The sequence below is a fragment of the Prionailurus viverrinus genome, chromosome E1 (genome assembly GCF_022837055.1).
Source record: "Prionailurus viverrinus isolate Anna chromosome E1, UM_Priviv_1.0, whole genome shotgun sequence".
Lineage (NCBI taxonomy): Eukaryota > Metazoa > Chordata > Mammalia > Carnivora > Felidae > Prionailurus > Prionailurus viverrinus.
In genome coordinates this window covers 9,394,318-9,412,169 of record NC_062574.1, presented here as the reverse complement: position 1 = coordinate 9,412,169, position 17,852 = coordinate 9,394,318, and the positions used below count along the sequence as shown (strand labels likewise).

The window sequence follows — 17,852 nt, the reverse complement described above, 5'->3', positions numbered from 1 at the left end:
TTTGCCCAAATATTTCCAGACACCTCTTCCCCTATACCCCTGCTGTTCTCCATGTTGTCCTTAGCACTTTTACTGTATTCTTCAGGTAGACTGATGGACCTGTGTATTTGACCCCCCCACCCCCCCACTTGGCTCTTGCTGGAAGCCCCCCACCCCACCCAAATCCTTAAGACCAGCTCACAAGTTGTCTCGCTATAGCTTTCCCAATTTTCTCCAGTCCGAATGAATTGCTCTTCCTTGGTGTCCTAAGTGTTTATAAAACGCGTACGAATTGAGTATTTTTTAAGTGGGGAAGACCTAAGGGTGTTCAAATGCGGAAAGGAAAGCATTTGCGGAGAGGGAGAGGTTTACATTGCTGGTGAGATCGAAGAACAGGCACAGGAGAAAAGAGGATGGAAGCGGATCCAGATAAGACGTCTGCTTGCTCCTTAGGGGTCATTCTCAAGAGTGATGAGAGCTGTCAGCAAGAAGGGATTTTGAGAAACTCCGTGGATGTTTTGAAATAGCTGCGGGAACAGAGCAAACTGGCAGCGCTTCTTAGAATCAGAAGCACTACTATTTGTGAATGGTTGCTGTTTCAGGTGTGATATCTCATGTGATCCTCAGAGTAACCTCTGCGGTGCCGGTATCTTCATGACCAGAGGAGCAACAGAAGCTCACGGTGGCTGAGTGACTTGCACAAAACCACGCAGCTAACAAGCGGCTGGGGCCCCAACGCCTCGTTGCTACCGCGCTTCAGCCCCCACGCATGCGCCCTGGAGCATTACTGGCACCTCGAGTCACATTATCCGGGGCCATGGAAGAGACCATGGGCTCTAAAGGGGGAGGGGTGGCCTGGGGTGGTGGGGCGGAGTCTGCATCGTTAAATGGGCTGGAAGTTCCCGTGAGTCTTTGCCAGCATTACCCTCCCTCTTGTGAAGAATGGAATATTCCGACTCCTTAAAGGCAAGGCACGCAGCTAAAGCGACCTTTCCCTTAGAGTCGCTATGGAGGTAAGCGAGTCTTGTAATTTAGCTTAGTAGCTGGCGGCAAGGGCAAATGAGCTAGAAGCTTCCTAGTTTCTGCAAAGAAGGTTTCGGGAGGCTTGTGTGGGGAGTGGAGGGCGGCTCGGGCTTCGTGGCGGGCGCGTCAGTGGGGGGAGAGTCGCGCAGGGCCGCGGGGGACCGAGGCTCAAGGGCCGCGTGCCTGTTTATCCCGTAGGGCTGCTGCAGTCCCAGGAACCTGAGGTCCCCGAAGGCCGGGCCCCCGCTCCCCGGACCCGCCGTGGGGGAGCGCGCCAACCCCGGAGAAGTGGGTAAGTGTGGGTCGGCCTGCACGTGAGCGCGCTTCGCGGGTGAGGTTGGTAATGGGGGCCACGAGGAGAACTTGGCCGACTGTCCCGATGATAATGAGATTAGGAAGTGCAGTCAGAATCGACAACTGACGGTTTTTATGCCTGTCTGACCGCAGTCGCTGAAACCTCGACAGGGTGATTGAACATCACCGCCAGAACTTGGCCCTTAACACGCGTCGCCCTCCATGTGCCAGCCGGGAGCAGGATCCCTCCCTAAGGTAGGACCTAGTCCGGGCGGGGTTGGAGCTATAATTTGGAACGTTTTGGTTGCTCAAATGCAGTGGAATTGGCTGATAGTTTACAGTTGTAAGGTTTGTGCATTGGACACCGCACCATCACAATGTGTTGCTGAGAACAGCCAACGGCCTGGTTGTTTGTGGAGCAATTAGGGCTTGTTTCCAGGTGGTGTCCAGGTTTCTGGAGTGGTACTGGGGAGTGGGGAGGTGCTTGACTGCTCTGATGAAATCACTTATAGGAAGTGCCGTCAGAAGCGATAACTGACGATAACAGTTCCTGGCTGACTGCAGTCAACAAGTCCTCCCCAGCTGCCGGTGTCCTGGCGGATCTTGGTTTGAGCAGTGACCTTTATTTTCTGTATTCACCCAGGTTGCCAGTTAGCGTCCTATCGTAGCAGCTGAAGATTCGAGTGATGAGTGGCCTGCCTTGAGGTGAGTTTTGATCTCTGGAGAAGTTTAGTGGTTGAGTGAGCCTCCTTGTTAACCTAATCCCTTGTATCCGTGTAGCCCTTGACCTTTATTGGCAACATCTCTGAGATCCTGATTATGGTTCATAGTGGTCGTGGAGCTGAGTGCAGAGGAAACCCAGGAATTTCCTTTTCATCTCCCTGCTGTATAATCCTGAGCAAATCACCTATTTGCTGAGATTGTTTTCCTCGTCCTTTAAAATGGCAGCTTTAGGTCTGGGATCTTTAAAATGATGTGACTAGGGCCACCTGGGTGGCTCAGTAAATGACTGACTTGGCCTCAGGTCATGATCTCAGTTCATGAGTTCCAGCCCTGCATTGGGCTCTGTGCTGACAGGTCAGAACCTAGAGCCTGCTTCAGATTCTGTCTCCCTCTTTCTGCCCCTCCCCTGCCCGTGCTTGCTCTCTATCTTTAAAACTAAGTATTTTTAAAAACTGATGTGACTTAAGTGGAAGTTACGATATCCAAAGCCACTTAAAACTTCTAGACTTCTGTGGTTTAATTTACAAAAAAGCATCTCCGGAACGTTTCCAAGAACTTCTGTTACGATGAACTTGGGAGCTGTAGTTGAGGCTATCCTGATAAGACCTACCTGTTTTGTCTTTGGTGTCTGCTGCCTGTCTAGGGGTGCCTGAATTGTCCCAGGTTTTGAGTGCTGGGTTGTCGAAAATCAGCGATCAGCAGTGTGCAGTTGGAAGCCGGTGGTGCCACAGCTCAGCCCAAGTAGAGGTAAGCTTTTGTCTGGACAAGGGCCCCCTCCCCCTCCTTGGTAGAATGAATAAGCTAATTTTGTGTAAACTGATACACAGAAAAAGGATATCAAATGATGAAATCACCTAAAAATAGCTGGAATTACCGGCAGATTGTGTAGTGTTGAACCTGTGGTTTTCTGAAGATATCTGTATGCTATGAATAACCGTTGGTCGGAGTAGAGAGTGAGACTGATACTTAGTGTCTTTGCAGGCTATCTTCCAGAGAATGGTCAGCCATGCGAGGACCAGTGACCACCATCAGCTTGGACTGAAAACCTAGACTTCAGTAGTTGGTGTGGAAACAGTACTTACCTGAGGCTGAGATTCAGAGCCCATTCCGTTACCAGCGGTAGAACCAACAAATGTGTTTTTCTAAGATCGGTCACTGTTGGTTTTCTAGTGTTACGAATATATTTCTGGTTCTCCCTTGCCCAAAGAGCTTTCTGCACTTTTTAATTTTGTATAAGTTCTGTTGGGTGAGGGTCTGAGTTCTTAAGCTTAAAGCTTATTTCTTCCTGAAATTAGCATTTCCATGCAATTACAATAAACCAGTACTACAATAAAGGATGGTTTTTAGTATTCTTAAAAATGTATTTGGAGAAAAGTTTGATTACTGCTGTTAGATATGAGCAGTCCAGGTATTGGCATTTGTCAACATCTGTATGGTCCGGCCTAAGCTGTTCTCCTGTAACAACTTCAGACTTTAAGGGTGAAAGTTCCAAAGCATTTAAGGCATCCACACCTTTGATTCCAGTCTGTTGCCCTTGGGCCACGTCCCTTTTGCATTGCCTCCACCTCCTGAAACTATGCTTAGTCCAACCTTTGAGCAGTGGCAGGCAAGGTGCCATAGTCTGGTTCTTGACCTAGCCCCCATCTTGCTGCCTTCCTGAGTTGGAATCTTGCCTGTCAACGAGGCTGGAGGCCTGTCAGGTCGTGCTTCCCAGCTGTCTGCCATTTGCCTGAGCAGTCTGGTCACCATCTATGGGCTTTTTTTCAGCTTAAAAGGGCTGTTTTCCAATCTCCCTGGACTTGAAGTCTATGCTTTGGGTCTAGGCTTATTGTGCCTAGAAGGCTTGTAGGCCTTGAATAAGAAGAGAGGGTGAAAAAAACCTTTGCTTCCTCTCCTTGGGAACCTCTACTTTTGGGAGGCAGTAGATCTGCCAAGAGTTTGAAGTTTAATCTCATGGTCTTGGGTTTTTTTAAGGAGCCCTCCATAGGAGGTTTTGGGAGTGTGCTCCATATCACGAATTACTTTGGGGACTTTGAGAAATTCTGAGAAAGACCCTTAAGATCCTTTTAAAGGGGCAGGCAGTACTCTGGCTTGCACACCAGCAACACTGAACCCTAGTGAAGGGCTGGTAGACTTTGGCTTGGGGCAGGGGTTATGGTGTAGGGTTTCTGGGTGGGCCTTTTTATGCATGCCGGTATTTGTAGGCCTTCTGGGATGCTCTTGAAGGGTATGGGGTAGCTGGGCCTGGGGTGGGGCCCTGGAATCCCAGGTGGAGGTGCGGGCTTCAGAAACGGAGGCGGAGACTGGGAGTGGTTCCTCAGAGCCCCCAGGGCTTTACAGGGAGGAGGTAGAACCTACTGGAGTCAGGATGGAGACTAGGCTCTTGGAGTCTCTGGGCAGCCAGTGCCCCAACCCCCCACCTTCAGCCAGGTATGAGGGTAAAGATTCCAACCTGCCTTGAGCGGGGGCACACGTCTGGGCTATCAGGGTAGCATCTGGCTGGAGTTTGCTTCCCAGAATAGGAAAAAAATACTCTATCAGGAAATAGGAAGTTAGATGTAGGGCCAGAACTGCACTCCGTTCCTGGGGGGGAAGTTCTTACATTAGGTCAAGCTTTCCGCATCTCCAAACAGACTGCTCCCACAAATCTGCCTCTCGAGCCAAGGATGATTTCTCAGGAGCAGAGGAGATTAGCAAGGGGGCAGTGGAGACCAAAGAGAAGTGTTACACAACCCCCTTTCCAGATGCTACAGTCTGGGTCCCGTGGCTGGGGCTGCCCTGGCCAATTTTGGGGGACAGCCTGAGGCCCCTAGTGGGGCCCCCTAGCTTGCCTCAGTCATCTTACTCCACCAGGACTCCCTGGGGAGGCCCCCCTACGACTGTGTCATGTCTGAACTCTGCCTATGTTCTCCCTGCCCTCATGGTCTTCAGCAGGATCCTGAGGGCCGCCTCCAGGGTCCTCCTGGCCCACTGGCCCATCCCGGGCCTCCTCCCCACTGCCCGGGCCCTCGCCCAGCTCCAGGATGGTGGGTAGGTGGCCCTGCTTCGGGGATCGCTTGCGCAAGCTGAGCAGGAAGGGCTGGGGCAACGAGAAGATGTCCACGTTGTTGCCCAGGTCGATCCACGTGACGTTGGGGAACTTGCTGGGGTCCTTGAGGGTGTCGGTGAGGTCACGCAGCAGGGCCCGCGTCAGCCGGTTGCCGTTGAGTGCCAGCGTGGCGAGGCGGGGCAGGGCGCTGAGCGCTGGCAGCAGCTGCCGGACCATGTCGTCCGTGAGGCCGGTGAAGCCCAGCTCCACGCTGTCCACCTGTTCCCCGCAGCGCTGCAGGTAGCTGGTCACCCGCTCCAGGTCCCGCGAGGTCAGCGGGATACCCGACAGGTCCACCGTGTTGTCCGGAGGGCTCCCAGCCAGGACAGCCTTGAGGCTGAAGGGGAGAAGGCACAAGCGACGTTCAAGCAGGGGGCCTTTTCCCCGGGGGCAGCAGTGGCCGCCACCACGGGGCCACCTTCTGCTCTGCAATGCCAGGGATGGGAGAGACCAGGCCCTCTGGTCCCCGTGGTACTACCGCACATCTCAGCCTGTCTGGGCCCGGCTGTCCAGAGCTTGAGGGGCCACAAGGGAAAGAAAGGCCCAGATGTTTCTGCAGTGACTAAGGGTACGTTCTGGGTACCCATAGTGCCTGCGTTTGCATCTTCACTCTTTTTTTCTTCCTATGTGTGTGATCTTTAACCACATGACCTCTAACCCTGTGCCTCAGTTTCACCTGAACAGATGGAGCTAATCGCGTACCACAGAGTTGTTCACGAAATAAGGTCATAGGCACAAAGCATTTAGGACAATGCCTTGTCCGTGTGAGTTACGAAGAAGTATTTGCTGCTGTCATTACTTGGACTGAGCTTCCTGCGTCCCCAAGAGTGCCACAAAGTCTCCTGAGGCCTCTCTCGCAGGATAATCTTGCCCACTAGATGGGGGAATCCTTAGGGAGAGCCCTGTAGGACCACAGGCAGGGGTGGGGTGCAGGGGCTCTGGACTTGGGGGGCAGGTAGCTGCCGACTCCTGGAGGCTCAGTGCTCTGCACCCCCTCCCACTCTCCCATCTGCTACTCCTCGCTCTTCCTGCTTCTCGTTCTGTGGCCAGAGCTCCCCATTTCCAGGTACCACATGAACCCCAGGGCTCCAGCCGTGGGAAGGAGAGGAAGGTGGAGGGGGCTCGGCCTGTTTCAAGAGCATATGTTAATAGCAGCAGCCCAAAGATGGCGGCTTGGACAGAAGTCTCTATTCTTGGGATCTGAAGCCGGAAGGCTCTTAGCAGCTGGGTGATCGTGGCCAGTCAAATGGCGACAGTAACATCCCCTACCTCGTTCAATCCTTCAGCAAGTGTTTGTTAAGCTCCCACTACATACCAGGCACTGGCCTAGGCACTGGGGTCACAGTAGTGGACAAGATGGACAAGATCCCTGTTTTCACTCTACTGCGGGGGGAGGGTGGGGGTAGGGTGAGCCAGACAACAAACGAGATTGAAGTGAGAGGAGCCTGGACCCGTCTGCTCAAGGAAGCCTTCTCTGAGGACTTAATTTGAGCTGACATTTAAAGAAGTGGGCCATCAGAAGAGTCTGGTAAAAGTTCCAGCAGAGTGGGTACATGCAAAGGCCCTGAGGCTGGGAAGAGTTGGTGTCTGCGAGCCAGCAGGAAGGCCGCCTTGTTTGCGGTGAGGGGAAGTGAGAGGTGAGAGACCACAGAGGAGCGGAGGGCCCATCATGGAGGGCCCTGTTTAGACTCAAGTGTGATGGGAAGCCGCCTGAGGGGAGCGAAGCTGTTGAAATGAAGAATGGGCTGAGCACACGTGTGTGTAGGGGAGACAGGAGAGGAGGCGCCTGGATTCCAGCAGAGCTCGCATTTCTAGCTTTTCAATCCCAAAGACCTAGCTCACAGACTCTGCATGGCATTCCAGATTCCACGGGTCTTCCTGTCCTGCTCTGTCCCCCTGACCTCAGCCCAGTTGAGGGCTTGCTTTGTGAGAGCCTCACACTGTTCCTCCAGGATCCGGCTCCTCTCCTGGCTTTGGAGTGGGGGAGTCCAGAAGGGAAAGAGGAACCAGAGTTCTTGTGGGTGAGGGAGGCCAGTCCTGCCCCTACCCAGTCTAGGGGAAGGACACAAGCCACTCTGCCCCGGGGTCATTTACAAGGAAGGCAGGGTCACTCTCCCCAGAAAGCCTTCCTTCCAGGCTCCCCTTTAATTGGCTTCCTATGGTGCTACCTGTCTCGGTCCGGTCCACAGGTTCTGTGTCCCAGCTGCCCCGAACCCCCCAATCTTTAGAAGGTCCAAAACCCCTTGAGGGTTCCCATTGCTGTGTGGGCCAGGGGCACGGCTGGGGTCTGGATCTCCCTAGGAGCCATCCAGGAGAACCAGGGGGGATCCAGCGGGAGTGCCCATGATGAGGGAGCTTGGGGCAAGTTGAGAGAAATACAGGCTGGCACCCCCCCCCCCCCCCCGCAGGTGGCATCTACATGGTACTCCTCGGACACTCCTGGCCACCCAAGAACAAAGGAAAGGGGGTTTAAGTGCTCGCCATGGTGATGTGGGAAACTAAGGCAAATGAAAAATTACTCTCTTACTGCCTACAGCCCATTGACAAGTCCTCGGCACAGGCAGAGTGACCGTCCTCTGGGAGCTCAGCTGCCTCCATGATGACACTTTGCTAGGGGCAAAAGAGAACCTTAGCTTAACTCGTCCCAACCTCGAGGATCCTGTAAGTCCACTTCCTTTATCTCAACTCCCCCAAGATACATGCTGGCCATCATACTCCAAGCTTATGGCCCCTGATACACATCTAAAGGGTCTCGTGGCTGAGGTTTTATTAAACGGTATTAAATGGCCTTTCCCTAGCAACAGCTAGCCCCTCAAGGTGCTGGAAACCTTGCTTCCAAAAATCCTTAGAGACTTACTCTACCCCCGACCCCCTCCCAACCTGAGGTATATAATGAGTTACCCCCCACGACCCCAATGCAGCTCTTCTTGCCCGTGGGTCCTGTCCCCATGCTTTAATAAAATCACCTTTTTTTTTGCACCAAAGACGTCTTCAAGAATTCTTTCTTGGCGGTCTGCTCCGGACCACCCCACCATGACCCCAAAACCTCATCACCCATATTCCGCACACCAGGAATTAGAAACTCCTCCCGGCGGCCTCCCCGCCCACCCCTTCTGAATGGGCCCACACTCCCCAGCTCCCCATCCCCAGACAGGGGTCCCGCCTGCAGCTCCCCTCATGGCTCTCGCCCTTGTGGAATGCCCTCCTTCAGGTTCCCCTCCTTCAGGCGCCTTCCAAGACCACCCCTCCGGTCTCAGCTCCTCCCTTCACCCCCGGGGGAGGGAGTGTGGTGGAACACCCGGCCTGGCATGGGTTCACTTTGGGCTACTCTGGAGGGGGAGGGGAGGCTGGGCAGGGGGCTAGGGCAGCTCCACCTCAGGTGACGGAGACTCACCAGGCCTGTGGCTTCCTCTTCACCAGCCCCCGGTGCCGCCTCCACTGCGAGTGGGGGCTGAGGTGGTAAGTCAGCTGCCTGCACAGCTTCTCGGTGGCGCCCAGCGCGTCGCCTTCCTGCAGAGACGACCACAGGCAGGGGGTCCCTGAGGGGCAGGAACAGGCAGAGGGGCCCAGGCGGACGCCCCCGGGCTGCTCACAGAGGCCTGTCCTGCCGGCTCACGGGGGGACCCCCTTCGTAGAGGGCAGTGCTGCCAACGGATCTGCCTCATGTTCTCGTTTCTGTGAATTCGTTGCTGTCGTGGCAAAATCGAGATTTACAGAGACCTCTGAATTCCAATCTGACTGCTGACCAGAGCTGAGTGCTGGCTGACCCCCTAGCCAGTATTCACCCTGGTCTCTGCCTCTCCCCAATGTCCAGGGCCTTTCTGCTCACTCATTTGCTCAACAAATACTGACTGAGCACCCCCTCTAGGTGACAGGCACTTGTTCTAGGAGCCGGGGATGCAACCGTGAACAGATGGTCCCGCACTGGTCTTTCACATAGTAAAGACGAAAGGGAAATACTTTTGTGGTGCCTCAGGGGGAAAAATGTCAAAAGTGGGAAAATAGAAGAATGGGGAGGCCAAGTCTTTTCCCAGCCCACTTCATTCATCTACTCTAATCTATCTGGACAATCAGCATTTTTTTTTTTTTTTTGGTAAGTAAGCTCTACACCCAACGTGGGGCTTGAACTCACGACCTCGAGAACAAGCGTCGCATGTTCTACGGACTGAGCCAGGCACTGCAGGCCCGTCCCGTCAGCAGTTTGGAGTTTGAAATAACTGTCCTGAATTGTGTCCCGACCAAAGTTCTTAAATTTGGGTCCTAATCGCAGGTACCTCGGAATGTGGCTGTATGTGCAGAGTAATTAAGGTAAAATGCGGTCATTGGGGGTGGGCCCTAAGCCAGTATGACCGGTGTCCTCATGAAAAGAGATTGGGACACAGACATGCACAGAGGAAAAGACCATGTGAGGACACAGGGAGAAGATGGCCATCTCTAGGCCAAGGGGAGGACTCAAGAGATCAACCTTGCCAACATCTTGACCTTGGACTTCCAGCTATCAGAGCTATGAGAAAATAAATCTCTGCCGGTTAAGTGGTATTTTGTTATGGAGGGCCTAGTGAACTTACACGGGGTTCCAGGGGGCATCAGAGAGATGCGAGAGAGACGCCAGCTCTGTCCCAAGGGACGTCAACCCCACAGACGGTCACCAAGCCCTGGGGGAGGGAGGGCCAAGAGGGCGGGCTCTTGCCAGGTGGCCCAGTGCTAAAAGCTGAGAGCCAGCAAGTGCTGGGGCTCAGATGCAAACCCACGTGCAGAGAGCAACATGTATGTGGTGAGGTTCAACCATGAACCTGTGACCAGTGCTCAGCAGAGTGCCCGGCGCTCAGTAAAGGCCAACTTGATGGCCTGTGACCATCGTCACTCTGCTAACGGAGAAGCAGCGTATTGAGTCATTAAGAGCACAGACTCAGAGCCAAACCCGGTGGATCTTTCCCCTCGTTTTGGTACCTCCTCTGTGAACTTAGGAAGTCACTTGACTGTGAAGGGATAACAAACCAGAGTCGTGGGCATTTTGTGAGGATGAAAACAGTTACAACTTGTAGAGTGCTCTGACTGTAGCTCAGCACGCAACTCTCCAGGAAAGCCCGCTGGGTAAATACTGTGCTGTCCTGAGCGGGTAAAGGAGGAGGACTTCCATCCAAGGCTCAGATTTGAGTTTGGCTTTTAAGGGCTGATATGGGTTTGTGATTTTTGCATGGAGAGAGGAAACGAGGCATCCCTGAGTGAGGAGGAAATGGGTGCAAAGGTTCAGGTGTTGGGTGTATTACGGGGGCAGGAGTAGGTGACAACCTGGGGTCCTGTCACTTCTCGCCACCTCCACGGCTACCACTTGGTCCAAGCCACCACCATCTGTCACATGGATTACTGCACACGGACGTTATGCTAGGGCTTTACGGAATCCCCACAACACCCCAGAGCAGAAACACTTTCATTATCCCCATTTTGAAGAGGAAGAAACTGGGGCGCCTGGGTGGCTCAGTCGGTTGAGCGTCTGACTTCGGCTCGGGTCGTGATCTCGCAGTTCACGGATTCGAGCCCCGCGTCGGGCTCTGTGCTGGCAGCTGGGAGCCTGGAGTCTGGAGCCTGCTTTGGATTCTGTGTCTTCCTCTCTCTTTGCCTCTCCCCCACTCACACCCTGTCTCTCTCTCTCAAAAAAATATATAATTAATTAATTAAAGAGGAAGAAACTGAGGCCTACAGAGCAGGGCTGGGGCTGATGGGAAGGCAAGAGAAGACCTTGAGGGCGGGAGACGAGAGAGCGAAGAGGCAGGAAAAGGGGGTGTTGAGTGTCCAAAGAGGCGAGGCATCCGAATGGGGATCCAGGAGACACAGGCTCGAGAGTGAATGCAGTCGGTTTAGACAGCACCTCTGGTCTCTGGTTCTCCAAGAACCTCACTTCCTACTGCTCACGCCTTCTGATAAACAAATGTCACCTGTCACTTCAGGCGATTACACGTGCAAACCCCTGGACTGCACGTTCTGATTCCTAGACTTAGTCTCTTGCTGAACCTCGTCATATGGGTGTGTCGGGAAGGGCTGAAAGTGACGGGGGCCGCCACGCTTGCCTGACCTGGCACGGGGCGGAGAGGGTGTGGGCTGGGAGGCGATGAGGACGGGTCCGGGCTTTGGGCCGGGGAGCTGGGTGGAAGGCAAGGGGCTCCAGGGGAGAAGGGACAGAAAGGCAGGGCGGGGTTAGTGTCCAGCTCATTTGGAGCCACGTGAAGGATCTCCTGGAAGATGCTACTGGAATTACGAGGCTGGGGCTCAAGGCACATTCATCACATTCATCAGCCTCTGATGACACCCTCCCCCTCGGCCCCCGGCCATGGAATGAGCTAAGGGGGAGGACACACTGGACACAAAGGGATGGAGAAGGCACAGTGTAGCCCTGAGCGCCAAGGAAAAGGGAAGAGTCTGCGGGACTCCAGTGAGGAGGCCTCGATCAGAAGAGGCTCAGGGAGGGGCGCCTGGGTGGCTCAGTCGGTTAAGTGTCCAACTTCAGCTCAGGTCATGATCTCGTGGTTCATGAGTTCGAGCCCCACATCGGGCTCTGTGCTGACAGTTCAGAGCCCGGGGCCTGCTTCAGATTCTGTGTCTCCCTCTCTCTCTGCCTCTCCCTCACTCGTGCTGTCTCTCTCTCTCTCAAATGTAAATAAAAACAATAAAAATAAAAAATAAAAATCCCTACTGCCTGTGGCCAACCCCAGCATGGGTCTGCAGCTTGCGTGCGGGGCTTGCTTCAAAGCTCTGCAGGTGATTCCCCTGTGTCGCCAAGGTGGAGAAGCACCAGTTCAAACGCTTCAAAGACAAGACGGACCAAGTGCGAGCGTGAGACTGGGTGGTCCGCCCGGCTTCACTCCTGGGACCACTCCGGGGAAAGAACATCGCCACCCTCCCACGGCACCTGCCCCAAAGCTGAGAACCGAGCTCCTCAGCTTGGGCTCCTCCTCCAACCACTTCCCAGGGTTGCCAAAGTCCGGGGTCATCCTCTGGGTCTGAGCGGCTGGGCCTTGGAAGGAAGAAACAAAGAGAGGAAAAGGCGGCAAAGCAGCCGCCGCAGTGCGCGGACACGGCCACAAGGGGGCAGCCGCGTGCAAGGCGCGGCAACCCGTGGACCCTGAGCGGCCGCTCCCCCACCTGGGAGACTGAGCAAGCCCGATTCCTCACTAACAAGGACAATGGATACGGTCACCTCACCGCTGATCGGAGACTCAGCGCGAGCTAGTGTCCTTCCAGAAGTGAGAGCTCCCCTCCACTATGTAGTTTGGACTACATACACAACAGCCAACATTCGCTGCTCATCTACTGGTCGGCGTTGCCCCTGCATTGTATGCACAACCTCGTCACAATGCAGTTAACTTGCAACCATCCCCTGAAACGGGCGCTATTATCCCCACTTTACAGACGAGAACTGAGGCTTACGGAAGTGGAATAGACTGGCAAGCCCCACAGCTTGTAAGATGGAATGGGGACTCCAAGTTCGCCTCTGAGGCTGGCATCCTTCCCGACCTGCCATCCCGCGCTGCGCTCTGCGCTGCCCTCCCGGGGATACGCCTTTTGCTTTCGGTGGGTTCAAGGGGTTTCTCTCACTTGCACCCACAAAAGCCGCCTTAAGCAAGCCCATCTAATTTTCCCCCAGCTCCGTCCATTTTCGAAGGCCCCTCCCGGCCTCCCTCCTGCGGAGAACAGGACAAAGCAAGGGCTGGCACCGAGTTGGAGAAGTCAGGAGAGGGTGGGGAAGGGAGAGGACGCAAGGAGAGGGAGGCGGCAAAGGAGGAGGAGGAAGTGCCGTTTCTGCGTGGTTTCCAGAAACAGCCGCCTCTCGGTACAGAGCAGCCACGCGCCCCTTGTGCAACCTCGACCGAGGAGTTTGACCACCGGCGCCGCAAAGGAACGGGGTCCGCGAGCCTTGCACCCAGCAATGCGCGCTCCGCAGGGCCCGCTCTGCTCGTCAAAGTGGTGAGGCCCAGCAGCCCCTTTGTGCAACCAGACCCCATCCCGGGCCGCAGCTGATTGGCCCAGAAGCGGGCACTAGCAGACCGCAGCCAACCAGCCGTGTCCTGGGGACGAGACACACCCCCGTCTCCTCCCCGGGCTGGACGCCCCCCCACCCCCCACCTCCACCCTCCTCGAGGAGTAAACCCGGAGCCCCGGGAAATGGAGAGGGAGGCCGGGGTGAGCTGAGAGGCGGGACGGAGAGATGTCTGCCCTGCACTGTAGTTCTAGCCCCGCCTTCCAAGCGTGGCTGTCTTTGGGCCCCACAAGACAGCTGGATAAATTCTCTTCTTAGCCTGAGGCAGCGTGAGTGGGCTTCTGTTACTTGCGACAGTCCTAACCCACGCCCGAGGCTCAAAGGCGGTTTGTGGAATCAATTCTGCAGCCCTTCCTCCCACCCATGGAAAAGGAAGAAGAAAGGAGAGGCACATGGTGCAAGCCAGGGGAGACCGGGCACTGCAGGGTGGGGTGCGGGTCCCGCAGTGCCTCTTGCGGCCTGACCATTGCCTCTGACCCGGGCCCTGGGGAAGAACCTGACGGCCTCTCACTGGCTTGTCAAGAAAGATGCTTAAGGCCGACTGCAGTCCCCTCCAGGAGGGGGTCCCAGCATCCGGACACTGCCCCACCTCCCTACTGTCAGATGGTGGCTCCCACCTGCCATCCTGGCTGCCCCAGGCACCTTTGTGTGCTCCCGCAGGCCCCAAACCAGCACAGCCCCCCACTACTACAGCCCCAAGGCTTCCCTCACTCATTCACAAATTCATTCATTCATCAGATACCGACTGTCCTTCCTACCGCACGCTGGATGCTGCTCCAGATACCGAGTTCTCCTGGCTTTTCTCTTTACTCCCTTCCTGGAGTCCATTATCTGCTCTTCTCGGTGCCTAGAAGGCTGAGCCTATAGACAGCATCACTGACCCTCTTGCCCCGGCTTCCAGTCGGGTTCAGCTAATGAGAGCGATTGGAGAGAGATCAGAGGACAGGAGGAAAGGCCCTTCTCTTCTCATTCCCTTCTTGTTTCAGCCTGCGTGGTAGTCAGCCTCCAAGATGGCCCCCACCACCCATCCTGGCCTCCTGTAATAGCCCCCTTTCGTAGCTTCCTTCCACATGGCATCAGGGCTGACCCGAGCGGTCCATAGGATGTGGCTGGGTCATAAGAGATATTGTGGTGTCTGCCTTGCTCATTATTGGATCACCTGCTCAGCCATAAGCCAGCTGCCACGATGTGAGGAAGGTCCTTGAAGGTCCTAAGTTCAAGAGGTCCTATGGAGAGGCCCGTGTGGCAAGGAGCTGGGGGCTCCTGCCAACAGCCAAGGGATGTGCCATCCGGGAAGGGGGTCTGCCAAACTCTGCCAAGCCTGTTGACGCTTGCAACCCTGGCCACTGTCTTAAGGGACCCTAAGCTAGAACCACTGATACTCTCTGTCCCTGTCTCAAAATAAATAAATAAATAGAAATACTGCAAGGTTCTAGAAGCAGGGTTCTGGCTCCCATGTCATGGCTTGCACCCACGGCCCTTTCTGGTAACAGCTTCCCACTGCTGCTCATCTTTGGGTGTCTCAGCATCCCCTGTTGGCTTCCGTGTGGCCTGCTTCTCCCCGGGGCCCTGCCTGGCGCAAGAAGTAACGGCGAACGAGACAGATGCCACCTCTTGCCCGTTCGGAATTGACATTCTGGTGGGGAAGGCGGGCAGTAGGTTAGCTCCCGAGTTAGCAAGCCAGAGAACTTCGGAGACCCGCCAGTGAAATAACGCAATACACAGCGCAAAGGCTGGCCGGGACGACTCTGCGAGCTAGGCTGGTGGTCAAAGGTGGCCCTGGAGAGGACACAGTCGGGCTGAGTCTGAACGGAGGAGAGGGCAGCCCCGCCAGAGAGGGCAGGTGTGGCCACAGGCCGCAGCAGGGTCCCTAAGGTCAGGAAGGATCTGGATGCTCTGGGCACAGGCAGGAGGGCCACGTGGCTGGAGCAGAATGAGTGGTGCGGACAGGGAAATATAAGGAATGATACAGGAGATGCAGGCAGGGGCAAATAAAGAGTTTGGTGTCAGCCTACAACGCGACGCCACAATGGAAGGTATCTCAGGGAGGCGCACGTGTGGTCCAGGGCACCTTGCGGATGAGTCTCTGGCTGTTCCCAGAGCATAGAGGGCAGGAGCAGAGGCCCAGAGTCCAGGTGGAGACTCTGACAGCAGCCCTGAGACGGGGGACGCGGGGACCAGGAGGGCCTCGGAGAGACCCCAACCATTAGGGAATCAGGGCTGTTGGAACTTGCTGGCCGTGGCGGGCAACATGGCTGTTCCGTCCCAAACGCCCTTGGATCCACGTTTCCCAATTTTGTGCTTCTGTCTGGACGGCCCAGGCGAGCCAGTGAGACAGATGTGCCTGGGAGCTTATGTCCCAGGGGAGCCCATCGATGGTTCGAGCCCCGGGGTCCTCGAGGGACCAGGCCAAAGCCACCTGCCCTCCTCAGGATGGAGCCTGGGCTGGCCTGGCTTCCCTGGGACACCTCCTTAACAGATCGCTGTCCACACACCCTCATTTTAGCGTCTGCGTGCGGGGAACCCTACTGTAGACACGATGGGATAGATGTGCGGGGCTGGAGCTGGGGCCCAGAGAAGGAAAGAGCTTCAAATTCCCCACTAAGTGATCTGTGCTCACAGTGGGGGAGGGGTGGTGACTCACGGGCTCCAGGGCACAAATGTCCAAGAGGTGGGTGACTTTTGAGTCTGAAGCTGGGCTATGGATTAATCAGCACACAGTCACAGGCGGGATGGGGTTCTGCCCGTCCCCTTCCGCCTCGGGACAGGCACAGACCCACCCCTTTGCGAGGGCCCAGGCCCACCTCCAGCTGGGACACAGGTCAAGAAAATGGATGGGACTCATTCAAGGGGGTCGTCTTAGTGGTGGGAAGGGTTATTTGTCTGGTGGATGCTCCACCAAGACTGGACCAGGAAGGGTTGCTTCCTTTGTCCCATCTCACAATTGAGGGAGACGCCCCCTCATAGTTGACGGTCTTGACATCTCTGTCTATAACCTTAAGCTCACACTTGGGTGAAAGAGCTAAGAACGGGAGGTCCTGGCCAGCCCCGAGGCAGTCATGTATTGGGGGTGGGCCTGGGGGCTGCCCTTACCACCAGCCTCGGGGCCCTAGAGTCAGGACCGCCCATCTCGGCCTCCACCCCAACCCGAAGAGTCCTTCGGAAGGGCTTCTCCTGCCACATGGCCTTAGATATGGGCAGGGGAACCCGCCAGGCTCCCGGGCCTCCGACAGGGCTGACGCCACCGGCTGGCTCTCGGAAATCCGGAAATCAGAAGCCAGACCCTTGTTCTCCAAGACTCTGAGGCCACTGCCGGCCTCCGTGCCCCACAACTGACGTGCTGGGCCCGAGCACCCTGCTTGGCACATGATTGGTGCTCGATGACTGAATTATACCTTAGCTTCTGCGTACAGAGGCTCCTCCATGCCAGACACACGGCGTCCTTCTCAAGAATCATTTCTCTGACGGGCCCACAGGAGACGGTGTTGTTATCCCCTTTGGAGCGGAGGAAGATGAAGTTCAGGGGTGCCTGGGCGGCTCAGTTGGTTAAGCGCCAACTCTCGGTTTCCGCTCAGGTCATGACCTCACAGTTTGTGAGTTCGAGCTCCACGTCGACTCTGCGCTGTCAGCCCAGAGCCTGCTTGGGATTCTCTCTCTCCCTCTCTCTGTCTCTCCCCCACTCTCTCTCTCAAAATAAATAAATAAATAAATAACCTCAAAAAAAAAGAAGAAGAAGAAGAGGCCAGAGAGCTGGCTAGTTCTTTTTCTTTCTGCCACGTGAGGCCACAGCGAGAAGGTGGCCGTCTGCAAACCCAGAGCAGGGCTCTCATCGGAACCCGACCATGCTGGGCACCCTGATCTTGGGCTTCCGGTTTCCAGAACTGTGAGCAACACATTTCTGTTGTTTATAAGCCACGCGGTCAGTGGTACCGTGTTGTAGCGGCCTGAGCTAAGACAACAACAGGGCCCTGTGGTCACCGCCCAGACGGAAGGGATGGAACTCAGCACAGAATCCCTTGGGCCACCTCTCCTTCCCGCCCCGTCCAGTCTCCTGAGGTCCGGCATGGGCGGGCAGGGAGGGAGGAGGGGGGACGGGTGCTCAGGATGTTCCCGCACAGGCCCCCCACCTCCAGCCCCCATGCAACCCTGGGAGCCCCCACTCAAGCCCTGAGAGAAGCTGCTGGCCATTGAGGGACAGTGCAGAGATCCTGAACAGCCGGTCCCCACTCTGCCCGGAACTGGGGTCCAGATCACATCTGGAGTGCAACCTTTATCCGATGACTTCATTGCCTGAATCTGGTCTTCCTCAACGTTAAAATGGCCATGAAAATAACATCTCTCCCAATGAGCTGCTTTGAGTGTCACCCCTTCACCTGCGGGCATCTAAGTTCTAGAAAAGGCAGAGGTCTGGCACCTGCGAGGCCTACGGACTCTGGTCTCAGCTGCTCCAGGCTGAGCCAGGTATAATCTGAATGAGAAGTGAAGGTGACTCCAGGCCCAGCCGGTCCCCCCCCGCGGCTCCTGGCACCCGCCCCTCTTCCCCGAGCCCGAGGCTCCCAGCCTGCCAACCGTCGCTGCCAGCTTTTTCTAACCGGCACATATTTGAGCCCAGCATCCCTGCCTTCTGCTGCGTCCCACCACCAACCCTCCCCCACGCCTGCCGCCCCAGCCCTTCAGAACTCACTCCTCACCTTGGAGTCTTGGCTCCAA

General features: G+C 55.7%; 1 protein-coding gene, 1 long non-coding RNA gene and 3 other non-coding genes across 5 annotated transcripts in view; 4 read left to right on the top strand and 1 right to left on the bottom strand.

Annotated features, from left to right (window-relative positions):
* Positions 1 to 961: 961 nt before the first annotated feature.
* On the top strand, positions 962 to 3,353 carry LOC125151966 (uncharacterized). Its single transcript, XR_007146993.1, has 6 exons — positions 962 to 992; positions 1,201 to 1,294; positions 1,450 to 1,551; positions 1,940 to 2,001; positions 2,663 to 2,766; positions 3,001 to 3,353. It is a non-coding gene; the product is annotated as an uncharacterized LOC125151966 (long non-coding RNA).
* On the top strand, positions 1,375 to 1,445 carry LOC125152241 (small nucleolar RNA SNORD49). The gene has a single exon (XR_007147097.1). It is a non-coding gene; the product is annotated as a small nucleolar RNA SNORD49 (small nucleolar RNA).
* On the top strand, positions 1,786 to 1,856 carry LOC125152240 (small nucleolar RNA SNORD49). Its single transcript, XR_007147096.1, has one exon. It is a non-coding gene; the product is annotated as a small nucleolar RNA SNORD49 (small nucleolar RNA).
* LOC125152257 (small nucleolar RNA SNORD65) lies at positions 2,859 to 2,932 on the top strand. The gene has a single exon (XR_007147113.1). It is a non-coding gene; the product is annotated as a small nucleolar RNA SNORD65 (small nucleolar RNA).
* Positions 3,354 to 3,784: 431 nt separating the features above from the next.
* The window catches only part of LRRC75A (leucine rich repeat containing 75A), a 46,189-nt gene continuing 32,121 nt past the window's right edge, over positions 3,785 to 17,852 (bottom strand). Inside the window, exons 3-4 of the mRNA XM_047833552.1 lie at positions 8,502 to 8,617; positions 3,785 to 5,444 (exon numbers count right to left, since the gene is read on the bottom strand). Of these exons, the coding sequence (XP_047689508.1) occupies positions 4,904 to 5,444; positions 8,502 to 8,617 (657 nt within the window). The 3' untranslated portion in view covers positions 3,785 to 4,903. The remainder of the gene's footprint in view (positions 5,445 to 8,501; positions 8,618 to 17,852) is intronic.